The following is an 18,314-nucleotide window of genomic DNA, read 5'->3' as shown; positions in this document are numbered from 1 at the left end:
CAGAATCGAGCATCTGCTTATTAGCCGGCAATTTTTTTTCTCGCTCTTGCGGCCGTGTCGGTTCGGGATTTCCCCTCTTCCGAGGCTCCTGCTCCGCGATAGCTTCAGACAGCTCGGAATGACAACCCCGCCATGCTTTACCGAATTCGGAGCTCAAAAAGGTGACGATGAGGGGCCGAGAATTGGATACAGGGATGGGATACGGAGTACAGCGCAGGCAGATTGAGCAAGATCTTGCTGCATGTGTATGTAAATTGATGCTCAAGACATGGTACATTGAAAATACATATTGAACAACTACCTAGAATGGATGAAATGTGAAATGCAGATGAAACGCAGACGCCGTCTATCCCTATCGCCTCGACCACCAACCGCCCATCGCCTGTACAGAATAGTACCTTATGCAACTACCTATGTAAAAGTTTCCTTTATATGACCCTGAGGTTCGACTTGATCTGCCAATAAACACAATCCACAACACGCGCATGCCCCTGATCGGAAACCCAAAATTGCTTCGCATCTTTCTGTCATCGGTCCCTCCATATAAACACATGGTATTGTGCAATTTCATCATATGTGAATCCAAAAAGCAAAGAGCAAGAAGATGAAGAAAAAAGAAAACGCCCGACCATATGTCTGGAATAAGTAGCGAGAAAGGGAGTAAAGCAAGGAGAAAATGGCCAACCAACTGATTTGGGGGAATTGCTGGAGTAGCCAATGAAAAGAGCGAAAAAAAGCAAAGAAACAATGCTAGAGTGAGGAGGGGTGGGCAAAAGGATGGACGTGGTTAGATTCCCACATTATGCTTTCTTGGGGGGAGGTGGCTGAGAGTTTGGCGGCTCCAGAATGTGCGTGTGGTCAGAAGCCGGAATCACCTCCCCATTCTCCAACTGCTGGCAAATGACCGTGTCTGCCACCCAGGGCTCTTCCAGAATCTCACTCATCTTAGCCCGGGTCTTGGGGTTGATGTCCAGCATGCGGTGGATGATGTGACGGCTCTCGCGAGGAAGCAGGCGCAGGATTCTCCAAGGACCCCGGATGACCTCCTTTTTCTCGCTGGGGACATTGACTCCTGGGATTGGAAGCTGTGTCTGTTCGGGCGGGGCGGCATCCGAATCCTGCCTCCTGTGCGACTGATCGGAGCCGTTGTTTTGGTGCTTCGGTTCGTCCTCGGGGAGAAATTCTCGGGGAGACACGGACGAGAGGTCATTGGTGGACTTGGGTCGCAGAAGCTTGCGCGGGTCGTGTCCAGGAGTTGGCGTGGCCGCGAAGAGCTTATACGAGTTGTCCGTCATGCGGGGGATCTTCCAGGGGAAGCGGCGCAATGTCATGCAGCAGAAGATGATGGCGAGTGACCAGATGTCGACGGCCTCGGCGTTGTACTCCTTGGAATCGTACACCTCGGGCGCCAAATATGGGTCGGACCCAACGATACCTACATGAAGATTGTCAGCGTTGGAAAGCAGGAAAAAAAAAAGGGGGTAGAGGCAAAAAAGGCCTCACCTTTGGCTGGGACCGATCCGCTCTCAAAGGGATACTTGAACACATGGGCACTGCCAAAATCGATAATTTTCATGATGCCCTTTTCGCTAACCACCACGTTATCCAGCTTCAGATCACGATGCGCAAGACCCATGCTGTGCAGATAGGTAACGCCGTTGAGGATCTGCAGAAAGCTGCATCGAATCTCTTCGCGGGTCATTTTGCCCGTCATGACAATGGCAAAGAGATCATAAGGGGCATACTCCATGACCTCGAACCAGCGTCCCTTCTCTTGCAGAATGTCCAGCGTCTCAATGACGTTGCCGTGGTGGAGGGTCGAACCGACGCAGAACTCGGCCGTCACCTTCTTGTTGTACTCCCTCTCCGTCTCGTATGTGTGGCGTGCTCTGAACTCCTTCACGGCGAAGACGGTGCCGTCTTCCGTTCGACGCATGAGCCTGACTGAACCGCCGGCACCGGATCCCAGCACCTTGCCGAGCTTGCCATACTTGGACGTCAGCCCGTGGTCGTCTCCAAAGGGAAGCTGCTGGGTGGAACGGCTGGCTTGGCTGGACTTGGAGGACGACTTGATGGATGACGGCGACAGGTCCCGCTTCTTATGGTGGCCAGACTTTCGGAAGAATCGCTTCAGGTCAGACATCGAGCCCGTTGCCCCATGGCCGTGTATGCCATCGTTGGAGCCGGAATCATCGCTCTGCTTGGAGTGCTGAGCGTACACCCCGAGGCTCGATTTGGAAGACGTCGGCGAGGAGCCGTGACCGTGCTTCTTCTTCCGGGAAAAGACGAATCGCGGATCGACCGTGTGGCGGGTAGGGTGCTGCTGCTGAGGGGGCCGGCGGCCCTTGGCATAGGGGTCGTTGGCGTCGCCTCCAGGCGCCATCGGCCTGGAATAAAAGTTCGATGCTGCGCTTCTGGAAGGGCTCGACTCACGAGATACGGGGACAGAGCTGGGCCCGACAGCGAAGATTTCCTTGCGATGGTGCGACCTGGATCCCCCGCGGCGATCGTCGGAAGACGAGGCCCTGGACATTACGTGGTCAGAGGATGCGGGTCGATGACTCAGGACTATGCGATCGCCGCTGCGAGCAGGTGTCTTATCGGCAGAAGTCGAGGGCTGCGGAGTAATGATGTGAGGTTCGTTGCCGGCGGAACCGGGAGCACTGGTTGGACCGACATCCCTATTTAACCTCTTGTCGGGTTCTGACCCGGCAGGCGTGAGAGGAGGCGAGGCCAGGGCGGAAAGCCGAGGGCTTCCGTGGGGAGACTGCCAGCCAGACGAGTTTGGCGTTGGCAGTCTCGTGGAGTCATTCGAGGCATCTTCACGAGAGTTGACCTAACAGAGGGCCGCACGGTTAGCAGCTGAGCGACAGGGGAGAAGGGACAAAAAGAGACAACACAGGCCACGATGACGGATAGAAGCTGCGTTCCAGTGTGACGGAGGCATGGGGCGAATGGATCTTGAATGCAGGTATTCGGTATCGATGGTTAGATGCATGCATGCACCGGTTACACACCACGATAGCAAACTGTTGTTGATATTGCGAGGTGCCGCTGGCAGTCGTTCCGGGAATTGCGGTAACAACCCCAGAGGAAGAGACAAGCTCCAAAAGGGTCAAGGGGCAGTGGATTGGGGAACGGAAGACGAGCAAACGGAAGGCAACCAGGAGCAAGCCCAACGTCAAGCAGCTATCCCTGATTCACGGAAGATGTAGGAAAGCGACGGAGCTCTTACCCGAGATGCAGGCAGAGAAAAGGCCTCGAAGCCGAAAGTGCTCATACGGCGCTCCTGCAGAGGCAATCCGTGCATGGACTTTTGGAAAGCCTTGATCTGATCGGCGGCGACCTCATTGAAGGTATCGAAGCGGTCCGAGGTATTTGTCGTCGTGGTCAATGAGGAGGAGGCGCCAGCGGCAGGCTGGGCGTCAGGAGCCTGCGGCTCAATCTCCTCCACGGCGGAGGAGAAGCGGACGGAGGCCGGGGCATCGCGAGGTTTGCTGCTGGTGCTCTCCTTTGACGGCTCTCGACAGAGCGGAGCAGCAGTGGCAGCGGCGGCGTCAGAGGAAGCGGGAGCTGCGTCTGTTTGTCCAAGCGACGATGCAGAGAAAGCAGGTTAGCTCTGGCGGACGACTAGGCGCAAAACCGATAGCTGTTTGCCCGGATCACCAAATCCAACGTGGCCGGTGGGGGAGGGCGTTTGAGGCGTCGCAGCGGATGCGCCGGACGGGCAAAGGAACAGGACAGCGAGACTCACCGGCAGCGGCTTCCTGCTGAGAGGACGGCTTCTGGGGCGCGGACGACGCCATGGATCAGAGACGCTGGGGATACGGAGCCTTTGCGACCGCAGAATTGAAGCAGCCTGAGCGCACGAGATCCTGGAGGCACGAGAGGGACCTTGTGGGAGTCGAGTTTTGAGGGCCCGGGGGGGCGGCAAGGCGGATAGCGCAGCGCAGCCAGCCCGTGGCTAGTGATGGCTTTTTTTTTTCTTTGCTTCCTTTCTTTTTCCAGTTGCGCGATGATGGAAAAGAATGGCCGGTGGTGGGGCACTCTTGGGGGCTCCGGGCCACTGCAAACGTACCGGTACACCGCGGACTATTTCTCTCCGGAAGTACAGCCAAGTACTACCTTACCTCGGGTAGCGTAAGGCACCTTATGGGACGCTCAAGGACGCTGCTGGGCTTGCAGGGAGGCGCGGTGAGTAGCAATACGCGTAGTTGAGCCCCGTGAGAGTGCCAAATACGAAAGGCGAGGCACGGAGAGAACTGCTTGCAACTTGAAGTTCAATTACATGGCCTGACGGAGGCGGGAATAAAACCGGGCGGTCACTTGAGGGGCTTTGGCAGGCATCTGACTGAAAGGAGAGGTTCTTGCCTGATGCAGCATGTCTTGAGGTGCGTCACCGATATAGGCCGAGGTACCGGTACCCGGACGACTCGGGGCTAGCAAGAGCGGCCACATGCTTTCTCGCGGGCAGGATTCACCGGGATTCATCAATCAACGGCCATGGAGCATCGAGGGAGCGGTCACGAGGTAAAGTACTGCGAGGTATAATATCTGGTTTGAGTCCAGCTCCAGCCGTCTCCCAAGACTGCAGACTGCAGCAAACTCAGGGAACAACAGCGTTTGTCTGACGAAGCGTCTTCAGAAGAGGCTTTTCAAGTTTGCAAAACATACCTAACCCGTCGGCTGCATTGACCGGTAACGTCCCTTGGCCACTGCTGGTCTCCGTACAGCCTCCCCCTTTGAGCGCCCCTCGCCGTATTGCGAACGAGCGTACTGGCCAACGCAGCAAGGGTCCCCCCAAACCAAGTTTAGGTGCTGCTGCCAGCGGCTTTTACTCGGCTCAGGAACCCCGAGGCCTCGTACCTTTTCCCCTCCTCTAAAGTACCGCGGCGGAAGCTCATGGCTGCGTGAACGGGCACGCCTCAGCCGGAACTCTCGTCCCGCGAGAAGCGCGCAGTACAGATGCCGCCGCCCCACGATACCTCCCAGAGCGGTACCGCCTCTAGCTCCGGCATCGCGGCAAAGGCGAGATACCTGGGGATACATACATGGGGCCCAGCGATGGCGCTCATCGCCGATGCCCCAATCAAGTCGGGTCTAACAGCCTGTTTGTCCTTCGAGGCGCAATCTAGAAGCAGTTTCTCCATCCTCGCCTTGTTCAGCCACTGCTGTGTGTCATCGACTGCCACTATGGATCGGATACAGTGCCTGCGAGTTCGAACTCGGGAGCTACGGCATCGTCGAAGCCAGATGTTCGTAGCTGCAGAGCTCTAGGAGCCCATACCTGTTCGGGTATTATATATATATAGACTGCCGTTTCGGGTAGCATCGTGAAGCGTGCGTCAATATCTGCTCGTTGCTGGGCCTTATCGGGCTACGGGATCAAGCAAACTGAAGCCTCGGCACCGAGTAGGTAGACTCTAAGAAGTAGCAGATGCTGTGCTTCGTGTCGTACAGCAGCCCGCAGCTGTTAGGCAATGCTGTTCCCGCTCTGCTGCGACTTACCTTTCCAAGGAACCAATCCTGCATGCTACTGTACGTGGTTCTACTGGTCCTTCTCGTCCCTCGATGGAGCATTACCCACCTAGGGTCCGGATAGTCGCTGTCCCGCCTCAAAGTCCCGTCGACGATGCTTCCGTGGGGACAAGCTCGTCGATTGATGCCGCGGCCGTGATTGGCGACCGGGGTAGCGGCCGATTCAACTGCTTCCCCTCCGCTGCTCGCTCCGCGACAATGCCCATCAGCTCGTCCCTGATTTGTCATCTGCACGTATATCTCGCACATGATAGAGCATGGAGGACAACTGGCACCAAACAGGCAGCAAGAATCCTGCCGTACCGCAGCCAATCACTCCTATCCTGATGGTCCAGCTGGTCGGAACTTGGATGGTGAAAGGGGACTTGGCAGCAAAAGCCGCACATTGCTGAGATCGGCCCGGATCAGCGCCATTTCAGAAGCAGAAAGGCGCAGTGCCAACTCTCTGTGACAGGGGGGAGACCAATCATGCACAGGCTAGATACGAGTTACGGCATCCTGGTGATGAGCATCTTCTATACTGTACTTGGCAGTAGTCGAGAGTCACCATTACCCTCATTGTGTGTCATGTGTATCCGTATTGCGTAGGTATGCCACTTGCTGTTTCTGCTTCTCCAGATCTCAGAAACAGCCCCACGATGAGTGATCATCTCTCTCGGCTCGTCGTAAGCCGTTGGGATCCGCCAGTATGTTTTCAGGCTCTTCTTTGTTTGCACGTCTGTAGCTTTCCGTCCTTCTGCGACTCTACCGATGCAATCAGATTCTCTTCCGGATGAGTTTGCCGCGCACATATCTAACATATGCAGAAGGATGCATTGGCTCATCGCCACCGCGGTAGTTGACGAGCAGACACTGAAAGCTGACGGCTGTCTACAGAGTACCCTGACGCCATATGTACCTTGTTGGAACGGAATTGGAGTTGATGGCTTCAAGTGGGACCATGATGTCGATTTGCTCTGAGACTATTCAGGTACACATGTCAAAGACCCTTTCTTTACTACCTGCCCAGTACTACGTAATGGTCTCAAGGAAAGTATTCATTCCATACGTAAACATGATATCTTAGATGGACTAATTAGTCTAACAATCAAGTGGCAGTTAATGATTGACCATCAAACAGTTTGAAGAATAAAACAGTATCACGTAAAGGAAAAGGCAAAGCAGAGCAGCTGTCCGAACACATCAGTGCTAAACACAAACCAGCACGAAGCCTCCCATATAGGCGTCCAATTGGTCATCAGTAGTGATGTAACCAGCTGGGGAGCTCCCTAGATGCCCAGCAATTTGAAGGAGATGCCCAACTCTTCCAGCCTGTCTTCCATATACTGCATCACCGTTCGCAGACCTGCCTTTCCGTCACGACATGCGCCGCTCTCAATATGCGACACGAGACCACTGAGAGTCGAAAATCTCTTCATGCTCGGGACGACCTTTCGAGACCCTGCTTGAAAGAGAAGAGAAGGGCAGTGGAAGACCTTGGGCGTGTGGGCTGCTGACTGCATGTGTTGCTCGAGGGCTGTTCGTCCAGGAAAGCGACGCCTGCTGTTGGGACACAGAGGGCAATGATAGATGGCATCCTCCGCCAATTCAGTACAGACACTCTCCGAGTCGGAAAGTTCAGACACTGCCAGCCGCTGCCCAACAAGGCTCACCAGGTCGAGCTGGCTGCTGCTCGGAGTCAACAACACACCCTCGCCCGACTCCGTGCTCGGCGTCATGACGCCCGAGTGGCTCGGCGATCCTTCTTCGTCCTCCAGGCTGGCCCATCCCGAAAGCTCAGCAATGCCGCTGGAGCTGGTGATGAGATTCTCGCGGTCGTGCAAGGAGATCAGTCGGTTGAGCTTTTCCCTATCCATGCCCGACGAGCAAGAGCCATTTTCCATGTGGGCGACCATAGCTGACGGGCTCCGGAAATGCGTATTGCATTCCACACCGCAGAGCTTGCCTGCGAGGCAAGGCAAGTTGCTGATCGGGCAGTGGATGGTAGACTTGAGATGCTGCTCCAGGGCTGCTTTGTTTTTAAACGTTCGATCGCAGTCTTCGCATCGCGCTCGCCGCGCCCGCGGCTTGGCATGGACCTTGTCCTTGAGGTGGGCATCTAGGGCATCGCTACTTTTGAACGCCCTGTTGCAGTCACAGCAGCGAAAATCAGCGGCGTGCTCAGTTAATCTGAAGTGGACTTCCAAGGCAGCTCGGCTATCGAACAGGTCGCCACAGTCGTTGCATCGCCAACTGCAGATGTTCTTGAGCGGAGTCTGCCCGCACGCCGGAGAGAGTGCAGCCCTGTGGTTCAACAGGGACCTGTTTGTGCGAAGGCATCTGTTGCAGTCGGGGCAAATATGCGCGGCCACGGCCTTTCTGTGAGCTCGTAGGTTTTGCTCGCTGCCAAATGCGCGATTGCATGAGCATACTACGGACGACATTGTGGGTTTCGTCCTTGCGCTTCGTACTCCGTGGTTGAAATGGCGACTTGATGCTGATAATCTTTCTGAGGTAGAATGGCGAGTCTTTGCCTACTCAGCAGGTTACACTCGGCGGGATGAAGAATTGAGGGAGCACCGCCGTTTTAGGCTGCTAGAAAGCGGGAGGCCTACAGCTTGTCGAGGTCTGTTTTCAGGCCAACAACATGGCGGAGTAGTAGATTGGCGTCGACGAACGAACCTTGTCGCTATCAAGCGCGCGCCATGGCTTTCCATAAGCCACAAGTGCAAGCGAAACGAAACCAGTGCACGGAGTAGTATCTGGCGCAGATGCTTTCGTGACGTCGATTTTAAAGCATCGATGCCTGAAGCAAGCTTGTAGGTGAGGTGGGTTGCGAATGAGATTGGCTGGGCCTGCAGTCCGTCCTCTGGTTGGGTGACATCTCCCTTGACAATGTCTTAACAAACAATGTCCCATCCGATGTGAATCCAGGCAGCAGCTGGAGCGTATCCAGGAGCATTATCGCCGTGATTGGCGACGTAGAAGTGCTAAGCCTTCTCCTCGTAGCCAAACCTTGACAAGTCACGTTGGGCAAATGTGCCTTGTGCCTCAAGGTCTCAAATTCACCCGCCTCACTGAGCCTATTGTAACGTCAGTGGGGGAGGAGAAGGGGTTGGAGAGCAACCTCAAATCGGGGAAGGAAAAAAAATGCCGAGGTTCTATTGTATGTCTTGCTTCGAATTCCCATCGTACATCTCGACGCATCCCGCAGTTCCCTGGTACTTGACTCTGTTGTACATATCGCCCGTTATGCTGAGCACAAAAACCCACCATCAAAACGCCAATTTTGCTCCCCCTCTCTTTCGTTTTTGGTATCATTTAAGCCACCACGTTAATTCCTATTGATTTGCACTGGAAAATGATGGATCGGCATAGACCCTCCAGTGACAGACCGGACAGCCGGAGTTCCGACTGCTTAATTTTTGCGATTTCGTAGATGTGCTTTAAGCTGATGGTGCCGACTGTTTCGTGCCCGGGCTTGCTGACGCCTTTTCTGTTTCCCTTCTTGCCCACCGGCGCTCCCACTGCATTGAGCAGCAGCCACGATGTCTGCGGTGTTCGGACGTCGAAGGTGAACGACCGGTCGGGTCGGACGGTGACCCGGCACGGCATTGGGGTACCCGGTACGATGTGTGCTGTCCTCGCGTTGAATTCCTAGATCAGGGTCAGACAAAGGAGAGAAGACGGCAGCAGAGACGCATGCAGTGACGGACGAACCTTGCAAAAGTCCATAGACTTGACACCCTTGCTACCCAGCGCGGGACCGACTGGAGGGCTCGGACTGGCCTGGCCGGCGCCCACAATCAGCTTGACGATGGTGTCAACACCTGCTGCTGCACCCTTTGCTTTCGACATTGTTGGAGCGGTTTTGTGAGAGGCTGAATGTTGGTGACTTGGGCGAAGCGCAATATCGTCTTGTGCTCACGAGGGGAGATTTTGTAAATCTTGAAGCAACTCGCATCTGCAGATGAATGGAGAAAGCGACACTAGTACACATACGGACCTAGCGCCACTTGTTGTCGCCTGCAGAATTGCTCGAGCCCCACTGGAATTTCTTATCGATAGTGCATGGCAAGCCGCCAAAATTTTTGGAAGCAAAGGCCATCATTTCTAACCGCAATATCACCACCATAGAACAACCAAGATTTCTCATCCAGAATCCCCTCCTATTTATCAATCCCTCACTGCGCTTTCAGTGCAGTGCGACAGCCGATTGTTACTTGATTTATCAAGCGTATACTGATTGCATCGCTTCGTTGAATATCGAACCGTGCACGCCTATCTGAACCCCGACCTCGACAGACAGCCACGATGCCATCGACACATAAGAAAGACAAGCCCTGGGACACGGACGATATCGACAAGTGGAAGATTGAAACGTTCACCCCAAAGGACAATGCAGGCGGCACGTTTGCTGAGGAATCATCATTCGTCACCCTCTTCCCAAAGTACCGCGAAGTCTACCTGAAAGAGGCGTGGCCGCTCATCACCAAGGCGCTGGAGAAGCACGGCATCGCCTGCACGCTGGATCTCGTAGAAGGTTCTATGACGGTCAAGACGACGAGAAAAACATATGACCCAGCTGCCATCCTGAATGCGCGCGATCTGATCAAGCTGCTGGCACGAAGCGTCCCCGCTCCCCAAGCCGTCAAGATTCTCGAAGACGGCGTCGCGTGCGACATCATCAAGATTCGAAACCTGGTGCGGAATAAGGAGCGCTTCGTCAAGCGCCGGCAGCGGATACTGGGGCCCAACGGCTCTACTCTCAAGGCACTTGAGCTCCTGACAGAGACGTACATCCTCGTGCACGGCAACACGGTGTCGGCCATGGGCCCGTACAAGGGCTTGAAGGAGCTACGGAGAGTGGTCGAGGACTGCATGAACAACATTCACCCCATCTATCACATCAAGGAGCTCATGATCAAGCGCGAGCTGGCCAAGGACCCCGAGCTGGCCAACGAGAGCTGGGATCGCTTCCTGCCAAACTTCAAGAAGAAGACGCTGAGCAAGAGACGCGTGCCGCTCAAGGTCACGGACAAGACCAAGAAGGTGTACACGCCATTCCCGCCGGCGCCGGAGAAGAGCAAGGTCGACAAGCAGATTGAGAGCGGCGAGTACTTCCTCAGCAAGGAGGCCAAGGACAGGGCGGCGCTCAGCGACCGCAAGGAGAAGCAGAAGCAGGCAAAGGACGAGAGGGCAAAGGAACGGGCCGCTCAATTTGTGCCGCCCGAAGAGGACAGGCCCAAGAAGAAGCGGAAGAAGAGCTCTGAGTGAAAAGGCGCGGCTTAGGGTTTTGTTTTGTATAAAAGTTGCTGAACGGTTAGGAGCGTTTGATCATCCTTTAATGAATGCAAAAGAAGCCATAATATTCAGGAAATAGTAGACTGTGTCCATCAATCCAGTCGATTATACCCTGAGACTGTGGATATCAATAAGCCAACTAGAGTTATGGCTTCTGCAAAGCCTAATGTATGTATGTGCCACATATACTAAGTATTCGTTTGGGGTATGTTATCTCCATATTAGGTAGTTATGCTCAAAGTCTTGGAGATGAAGCATCGGAATCAAACTCAATCACCAGCTTGCCAAACTGCTTCCCTTGCTCCATCTCCTCAAACAGCTGGTCAATGGCCTCGATGTTGCCCAGACCCTTGATGGTCTTGCTGATGACCGGCGTAATCTTCTTTTCCTTGACAAAGGCCACCATGTCCTTGAATTCCTGCTTCGAGCCCATCGTGGTGCCCTTGAGCTCCACGTTGGCCAGCACGGCCTGCATCACCCAGTCCATCTTAGGAGACACCGTCATGCCGTACTGGGAGATGACGCCGCCGGGCTTCAGAAGGCGGACAACCTTGGAGACGAGCTTTCCGCCAGCGCCGTCGATTACGGCATCAAGATAGGGCCGATCCTTGGGCAGGAGAGCGGCCAATTCCTTTTCCCACGTCTCGGATTTGTAGTTGATGCCTCCCTTGGCGCCCAGGGCTTTGGCCCGCTCAAGCTTGGCCGGATCACCGGACGACACGTAGACATTGCTGCCAAAGCCGACGGCAAACTGCAGGACCGAGAGCGCAACGCCGCCGCCGATTCCCGTCACAAGGATGTTGCTGCCCGGAAAGGCGGCACCACTCTTGGTTACCAGAGCTCTCCACCCCGTAAGCCCGACAAGCGGCAGCGCGGCTCCCTCGCCGGGCGAAAGGTGCTCTGGGGCCGGCTCAACTTCGTCCTCGGGCACGACGATGTAGTCCTGCCCAGTTCCGGCCTCGGTGATCTTGCTGCTGCCAATGACGGCGAACTTGCGCGAATCCTCGGGTCCGGCGGGGCTGGACTCCCATCCCCGCATGGGCGTCAGCAGCACAGGCTTGTGGAGGAGGTCCTTGCGGGTGACGTCGGGTCCGGCCTCGACGACGGTTCCATAGCCGTCAGCAAACAGCGGCGAGGTAAAGGAGATGGCAGGATATTGGTGACGGCGGATGAAGAGGTCTCTGTGATTGAGGGCCACGGCAGAGAGGCGAACGAGGAGCTCGCGGGGTCCGGGCGTTGGCTTGGGGATCTCTTTGATTTGGATGCTACAATTGGACAAACGGTGAGCCAATTGATCCCCAGAGCTGAAACGAGAGTTCATAGAGCAAGTGGGCTGTTGATACTCACGGATAGTAGACTTCTCCAGGCTTACCGCCTTCAATATGCTTGAGAGTGAGAATTCGCGGCATCGTGGGGGTTTGAGCTGTAGCTGATGGATTTGGCTCAAGGCAGAAATATTGCCCTCTATCTTTCCAAAGCAAGTGATTGAAGAGTCAATTGGAAGGTATATAAACGAGTCAATCTCTCCTCATATACCTACGTAATTCCTATACCTCTTATGATTCTCTCAATAGCAGGGCGAAAGCGGAACCAATTTCCTCTTGAGGGCTCACTTATACAATCCCCCTAATGACATCAACCCCGCCGCGACTCACCGCGTTGACCTCGGTTACATTGGGGCTGCATTTGTCATCCAAACCCATCACCAACAACAGGTAAGGTATGCCAATAACCACGGCCCAAGTCTGATAGGAGGTCGATTTTATGGTTCATTTAGTAGTATCTAATTATTTAATTGAATTGCCGATCAAATCCCAAAGATTGTCATTGGTCGACGATATGCGGCGTGCTTTCCAAGTTGAGGCCTTGGTAGTACCGCAGTTGGCCATTTGAAGGCAACTCCCGTGTGCAGCGGCACTTTCCGTCTGCAAGTGCCGACAATATGTACGGAGTACTTGTAGCAAACACATCTCAACCCCGCGAACATGGCCGACAACCGCTTCCGTCTTACACCTCACACTGCGTCCTCGCTGACTCGGGAGCAGCCTATCCGGTTACCAGCTGTTAACAGTACTCAGCCAAACAGAGTTGCCGCCAGCACTAACATCTTTGCCTGTCATTGGCCTCGTGACGACCGATTGGCTGGTGGACTGCGCGTCTTCCAACAGCTTCAGGTCAATTGAGTGAGTACTCGTACAAGCACCAGCGTTGCATCCGCAACGGAACGCGACGACGGATCTGACGGGCCAAGGCCGTGAATCCTACCGCCTTAGATCCTCCGCTTCGGGTCGGCCTACCGGGGAGGAGTTCGGCATCGGACCTCTTCGGCAACGTCTTGGAGCCCCGGCTTGCCGTGCTTATCTACCGCCTACCTGTTCAATCTCAGAATCTCACACTTGTGCACAGGTCTTGTCTCTCTGACACGTACAACACGCTCTCATGGTATTTACGGCAATTTTGTCGCTCTAACCATCTTATGCGGCAGAATTGAGTCTGATGCCAAAGCCGGTCTCCTCAGTTGATATGGGCTGCTCCTATGAAGAGATATTCTGATACTGAGCTTGACAGCACAGATGATATTTCCATACCTGTACAAAGCCCCGGTAGTGCTGCAGGCGTCTTGGTCGCAAATGCCAGACGCATGACTGTCTTCTATCGTTTCCCAGGCCTTCGGGCTTCTCGCTGATACATGCACTCCAAGAAGGGGGTGCCCGACATGAGATCGACCTGTGGCTGATGCAGCTTCGGACTCGTTCAGGTAGTATTACTACAACTACTGCTCCTGGACCCCGAGTGGGGTTTCCCCAGCTCACCGATGCCCAGGGCCTGGAGAAAACCTCCGGCCGTCAAGACTAGTGTTAGTCAGTCTTGTCAGCGCCACAGGATGGCCCGTTGAACGAGCAACTTAAGGACTCCCAGCAATCAAGATGGTCCTCAGCCTCAGACAGTGCTTTCATTAGGTCATAAACTAGATGCTTTGCCTGGTCTTCGACATGCTCGAGTGGCAGGGATGCATTATGGCTTACTGAGAAAAATGCGACAGCCCGATCTCTCTATGAAAGCAAGATATTCTATGGAACAGGGTTCAAACGAATAAAAGCCGAGCATTGATACATGCCAAGAACATCTCCCGAAAATAGCAACGAGATGTCAGAACGTTAAAAACGAACAAGATGGCTCAATCCGTCTGCTAAACCCGCCCTACACGCCACGCACGCCATGGTCGCCGAGAATTGCGCTTCCTGCCTCCGGTCCGTCGATTTCGGGGTCTCGGCGATCGTGACCAATGACAAGGGGGTCCACTAAAACAAAAGTTGTTCGGCGACTCTTTGAGTGAGCGTTCCTGGTCCTCCTCCTCCTTGATCAGGGCCTTAGTAAATAACTGATGCCAGCCGTGGGATGACATGGTAAGCCAGCGGCTGTCGGTGTTCCAAGTCTCACTCGCAACATGAAGCCCGAGTAAAGACGCTTCTTCGAACTTCCTCACAGTGGCCGACGGCCCGGCGACTGTTCCATACTTCGACAAAGAGCTGGTATTAACAGCTGATACTGAAGGGTTTTGCATAGCAATCAATCTCCGAGCCTCCTTGCATGTCTTGGTACGATTATTAAACCGGTAACCCTGTTTGGGACTATTTGAGAGGTCGTTTCCAGGTCCGCTTGGAATCTTGGTGCCCGTATTGAACTATACATTTCCACTGCCCAGAATCCTACCATTTACTCGCTTTCTGAGTTGTGCTATATCGGAACCTGTTCTCAACAATTCAGCCATGACGACGACATTCCTCTCTGGTGCTGCCTTTGGTGCGGCTATGATGGCAGCCTCCTTTCACAATCCTGCCATTGTCATTGCTCAGCTGAAGTTTGAAAATTGGCACATGATACAGGCGTTTCTCGCCGCAACTGCAAGCAGCGCGTGAGTCCAACCGTCCAAACTCCCCAGGGTCGCCTCGAAGGGGTTCCATGTCCGCAAAGCTGACGATTGGTGAACAAAGAGCCATGTACGCCATTGCAGATCGCCTCGACTACGTGAAGCTCAAGCCCAGAAGTTCCTCGCCGTTAGGGCTCTTCTCCAAATACGACGGCAACATCATCGGCGGCACGCTCCTCGGTACCGGTATGGCGTTGTCAGGGTCATGCCCAGGAACGCTGTATGCTCAACTGGCTGCCGGTACCCATACTGGCTTCTATGCCCTAAACGGGGCCATACTTGGCGGGCTCTTGTGGACTGGGCTCCTTTCCAAGCTTGTCAGGCAGAGGAAGGAGAGAGCGAACATCAGCCCCATTACCGTGACTGCGAACGATCAACTTGGTCTGAGCAGAGGCGTTACATTGCTTCTCTTTGAGACCGTCTGCCTCTCGGTCCTCGCAGCAACGACACTTTACACCCCCAAGTTCCCCGGGGCCGAGATGGTCGGAACGGCAGGCGGCTTGCTTATCGGGCTCTCTCAGCTCTTCTCCCTTGCCACAAGAAGATCCATGATAGGCATCTCCACCGTCTATGAAGAAGTTGGAAACTATTGCTGGTGGTTGGTCAAGGGCGCAGAGCCCAGTGCGAAGCCCATCTCGTACAACAGCATTCTCTTCGCCGGCGGCGTGACGGCTGGAGCCTGGGGATTGCTCCAGGCCGTCCCTTCGCTGGCAAGCACACCCGTCTTTGAGGCGCCTCCAAATCTGGCGATGGTAGGAGGTGCGCTTATGGCCATTGGATCGCGAATGGCAGGAGGCTGTACTTCTGGACACGGCATCAGCGGCATTTCACTGCTGTCATTGTCAAGTATGATTACGATCGCAAGCACATTTGCTGCCGGAGCCGTTGTTGCGCCTTTGGTCTATTAAGTTGGCATGCAAACAAATGTTCTGGACTACGCTTGGTCCGACGAGGTCGACAATCGCTACATGCGTCTCTTTGTCGATTACTCCTTGCCAGTTTGCTCTTCAGAAAGACCCTGGTTGCCGGAGACATCATTACCGGATCCCTTCTTTGCTGTCACCTCGATTTCAATCTTCATCTCGTCGAGCATGAGTGCGGCTTGCACCATAGTCGCCGCCGGACGCACATTGCCCAGCCATTTTCTCAACACCGGCCAAACGGAGGGGAAGTCATTGCGATCCGGGAGAATGTATTTCACGCGAACGACTTCAGACATGGAGGATCCCGCTTCTCTCAGAGCCTTTTCGATGTTGATCATAGTCTGTTCAGTCTGTTCAACGACATCTTCAGAGATCTTTCCAGTCTCATAATTGACCTTGGTCACTGCAAACTAGGATAGACTCTCGGGGAGAATAAAGTATAGCATTAAAGGAATGCATCGTACCCAGTAGTTCCTGAGACAAACACCCAATCGTCCACGATAACAGCCCGTGAGTAGGCAATCTCCTCTTCAAACTTGGAGCCGGAAGTGATGAGCTGTCGAGGCATTGTTGGAATTTCGGGTTGCGTTGTTGGATAGATTGACAAAGAAGTAGAATATGTGATGAGGCAAAAGAGGATCAAGGAAATATATTGATCATTAATGTGGATGCAACCTTGTCCGGTAGTCTATCACGATGGTTTAGCGTTGACTCATTGATTTCCAGCCAGGCGTCCGACCACGCCCTTTGAGGTGGTGGAGATGTCACAAATCGATAGAGCAGCAGCCTTAATGTAGCTTCCCATACAGCCAGCCACTATTGATCTGAAAAATAGTAGCTCGGCTGTAATACGCCAATACCTCGCTATCATGATGCAAAAGGTTGGGGATACCTGAGGTACGGACCGGGATTTAATTCGAACTGGATATCCCGAGCCGTTCATCGGTCGTCTGGTGGCTGTTGACTGTAAAACCAATGCAATATGACAATGCATCCGCTGGCTGGATTTTCTGAATCATAATCGACACCATATACCTGGACAATTTGATCTATTCAATTTCATATGATTCCTGTTGCTTTTTTTCCCTTTCTGTCTATCCGATCAAGTAGTGATAAAAGGTTGGTAGTGAAGATTTTCCGTGAGCCGCTATAAGTGACATGTGATTCTTCCACATTTTCCAGACTTTCCACGCCCGCCAAGCCCCAATGCCCGTCATTGCCGTTGTCATCATTATTGTACAAAAGGTGGAAATATACACAGAGCCGGATACAGCATCTGTCCGTATCCGCAGTTACTGGCTTGTAAGCTCCTTGACCAGTGCCGCGACCGACTTCCTGTCCACATCCTTGCCCTCCAAGGCGCCATTGACGCGCTTCATCACTTCTCCCATCAGAGATTTGCCAGCTGCGCCCGCGCCCTTGGCAGCCTCGATGGCCTCGTTGATCAGGACCTTGATCTCGGCCTCTCCCATCGTCTTCACGCCGCTCGACGCAACGTACTCATCCAGGATGGCAATCTGCTGGTTCTCCTTCTGCACCAGGTCGTCCCGCCCGGCCGCCTGGGCGTCCGCGACGGCGTCCTGCGCGCTCTTCTGCAGCTTGCGGATCAGGGCGACGAGCTGGACGTCGGTGCGGATCGGGGACGACGTCTTGGAGGCGTTGAGGTTCGCGGACATGATGGATCGGAGCACCGAGAGCCTGGGCGCGTCTTTGGCGCGCATGGCGGCCTTGAGCTCGCCCTTGAGCTTCTGCAGCAGCGGCGGCGGGGCGTCAGCGTCTGCCGAGTAATATCGAGACGGCCTGGCGAGGCATTGTGTTCGGGAAAGGCGCGGCGGAGCTTGTCGCAAGCTTCGAAAGGCGGTCAGCAGAGGCATTGATGACTTTGAGGCTGCCATTGTGTCGGCGTGAACGCTGCAAGGGAGCGGTGGTAGGAAGGGTAAGAAGTCGAGGTTAGGCGAAGAGGTTGATGATCCGATTGGGAGTTTTCAACCAATGGGTGAGAGAGGGAGGGGTGAAGCTGATCGGCCTAGCGGGCAGCTCCAGGGTAGGTACGCTTGAACCGACGGCACCCAAACCCCAAGCCATATCGGACCTCTCTCACCCGAATCTCATACTCGGGGAACCATCTGGCAGAGGCATATTCGTCGGACATCTGACTACTACTTTCCATTCGATAGACTGGATCTTGATAAACAGAGCTCGTACAAAGGCATTGATGTTCAACCTGCCTATCACCATCTGTTTTGCACACCATTTGCAGTCCCGATTATGTCAGAGACTGCCCCGTAACCAAGCATCGACAAGGAAAACCACCCGGACAACATGTTGTTGACATTGGACAAGAATCTCCTTCCAACCCTGGACAACTCTGCCGCCTGCTTAGCACATACCCTCTTTACGGGTAGCGAATGCTACGCCAAAGATTGTCTGCATAAAGCCCCTGGCTACATAGGATGATGACCGTGCCAATGCACTTGGCACTTGGATGTACAAGTAAGGTGGTATTTGAACAAAAAAACGGCATTGAAGCAGTGTAATCCTATCCAAGCGGCTTGAAACTCAATCTTGTCTCCCCATCAGCCCCATCCAGAGTGTCCCCCACGGGCCCTTGGCTCTTGGTTGACTGGAATGCCAACTGA

At 54.2% G+C, this 18,314-nt stretch overlaps 8 protein-coding genes across 8 annotated transcripts; 2 read left to right on the top strand and 6 right to left on the bottom strand.

Annotated features, from left to right (window-relative positions):
• Positions 1-331: 331 nt before the first annotated feature.
• Positions 332-4,009, bottom strand: BBK36DRAFT_1133940 (Pkinase-domain-containing protein). The gene is given in 7 exon segments (XM_024892141.1): positions 332-397; positions 619-674; positions 772-1,435; positions 1,504-2,836; positions 3,236-3,579; positions 3,755-3,834; positions 3,847-4,009. 4 exon segments carry the CDS (start codon positions 3,804-3,806, stop codon positions 801-803), a joined length of 2,364 nt encoding a protein of 787 aa, XP_024753698.1. The 5' UTR covers positions 3,807-3,834; positions 3,847-4,009; the 3' UTR covers positions 332-397; positions 619-674; positions 772-800.
• Positions 4,010-4,925: 916 nt separating this feature from the next.
• BBK36DRAFT_1137046 (hypothetical protein) lies at positions 4,926-5,787 on the bottom strand (the record flags this gene model as incomplete). The annotated part of the gene is made up of 4 exons (XM_024893131.1): positions 4,926-5,168; positions 5,207-5,287; positions 5,509-5,536; positions 5,588-5,787. 4 exons carry the CDS (start codon positions 5,785-5,787, stop codon positions 4,926-4,928), a joined length of 552 nt encoding a protein of 183 aa, XP_024753697.1.
• Positions 5,788-6,806: 1,019 nt separating this feature from the next.
• On the bottom strand, positions 6,807-7,961 carry BBK36DRAFT_1155187 (hypothetical protein; the record flags this gene model as incomplete). Its single annotated transcript, XM_024893802.1, has 1 exon — positions 6,807-7,961. One exon carries the CDS (start codon positions 7,959-7,961, stop codon positions 6,807-6,809), a length of 1,155 nt encoding a protein of 384 aa, XP_024753696.1.
• An 877-nt stretch (positions 7,962-8,838) lies between these two features.
• BBK36DRAFT_63024 (ribosomal protein L11) lies at positions 8,839-9,375 on the bottom strand (the record flags this gene model as incomplete). Its single annotated transcript, XM_024898394.1, has 2 exons — positions 8,839-9,174; positions 9,238-9,375. The coding sequence occupies 2 exons, from the start codon at positions 9,373-9,375 to the stop codon at positions 8,839-8,841; spliced, it is 474 nt and encodes a 157-aa protein (XP_024753695.1).
• Positions 9,376-9,831: 456 nt separating this feature from the next.
• BBK36DRAFT_1164916 (eukaryotic type KH-domain (KH-domain type I)) lies at positions 9,832-10,794 on the top strand (the record flags this gene model as incomplete). The annotated part of the gene is made up of 1 exon (XM_024894711.1): positions 9,832-10,794. One exon carries the CDS (start codon positions 9,832-9,834, stop codon positions 10,792-10,794), a length of 963 nt encoding a protein of 320 aa, XP_024753694.1.
• A 262-nt stretch (positions 10,795-11,056) lies between these two features.
• BBK36DRAFT_1109199 (NAD(P)-binding protein) lies at positions 11,057-12,230 on the bottom strand (the record flags this gene model as incomplete). Its single annotated transcript, XM_024889442.1, has 2 exons — positions 11,057-12,086; positions 12,169-12,230. The coding sequence occupies 2 exons, from the start codon at positions 12,228-12,230 to the stop codon at positions 11,057-11,059; spliced, it is 1,092 nt and encodes a 363-aa protein (XP_024753693.1).
• A 2,361-nt stretch (positions 12,231-14,591) lies between these two features.
• Positions 14,592-15,660, top strand: BBK36DRAFT_1174057 (hypothetical protein; the record flags this gene model as incomplete). Its single annotated transcript, XM_024895902.1, has 2 exons — positions 14,592-14,737; positions 14,817-15,660. The coding sequence occupies 2 exons, from the start codon at positions 14,592-14,594 to the stop codon at positions 15,658-15,660; spliced, it is 990 nt and encodes a 329-aa protein (XP_024753692.1).
• A 77-nt stretch (positions 15,661-15,737) lies between these two features.
• On the bottom strand, positions 15,738-17,570 carry BBK36DRAFT_1108602 (YjgF-like protein; the record flags this gene model as incomplete). Its single annotated transcript, XM_024889380.1, has 4 exons — positions 15,738-16,070; position 16,097; positions 16,140-16,231; positions 16,992-17,570. 4 exons carry the CDS (start codon positions 17,568-17,570, stop codon positions 15,738-15,740), a joined length of 1,005 nt encoding a protein of 334 aa, XP_024753691.1.
• Between the last annotated feature and the right edge of the window lie 744 nt (positions 17,571-18,314).

This window comes from Trichoderma citrinoviride, assembly GCF_003025115.1.
Source record: "Trichoderma citrinoviride strain TUCIM 6016 unplaced genomic scaffold BBK36scaffold_1, whole genome shotgun sequence".
In the NCBI taxonomy this organism is placed as follows: domain Eukaryota; kingdom Fungi; phylum Ascomycota; class Sordariomycetes; order Hypocreales; family Hypocreaceae; genus Trichoderma; species Trichoderma citrinoviride.
This window is presented reverse-complemented; position numbering and strand designations above follow the sequence as displayed.

What these genes read in the sequence shown, in the direction of transcription:
- BBK36DRAFT_1133940 (XM_024892141.1), bottom strand. Translation starts at nt 3,806, where the DNA reads ATGGCGTCGTCCGCGCCCCAGAAGCCGTCCTCTCAGCAGGAAGCCGCT. An exon ending in TCAGCAGGAAGCCGCTGCCG is followed by an intron (nt 3,580 to 3,754) that starts GTGAGTCTCGCT and finishes TTGGACAAACAG; the next exon opens with ACGCAGCTCCCGCTTCCTCT. An exon ending in TTTCTCTGCCTGCATCTCGG is followed by an intron (nt 2,837 to 3,235) that starts GTAAGAGCTCCG and finishes GCCCTCTGTTAG; the next exon opens with GTCAACTCTCGTGAAGATGC.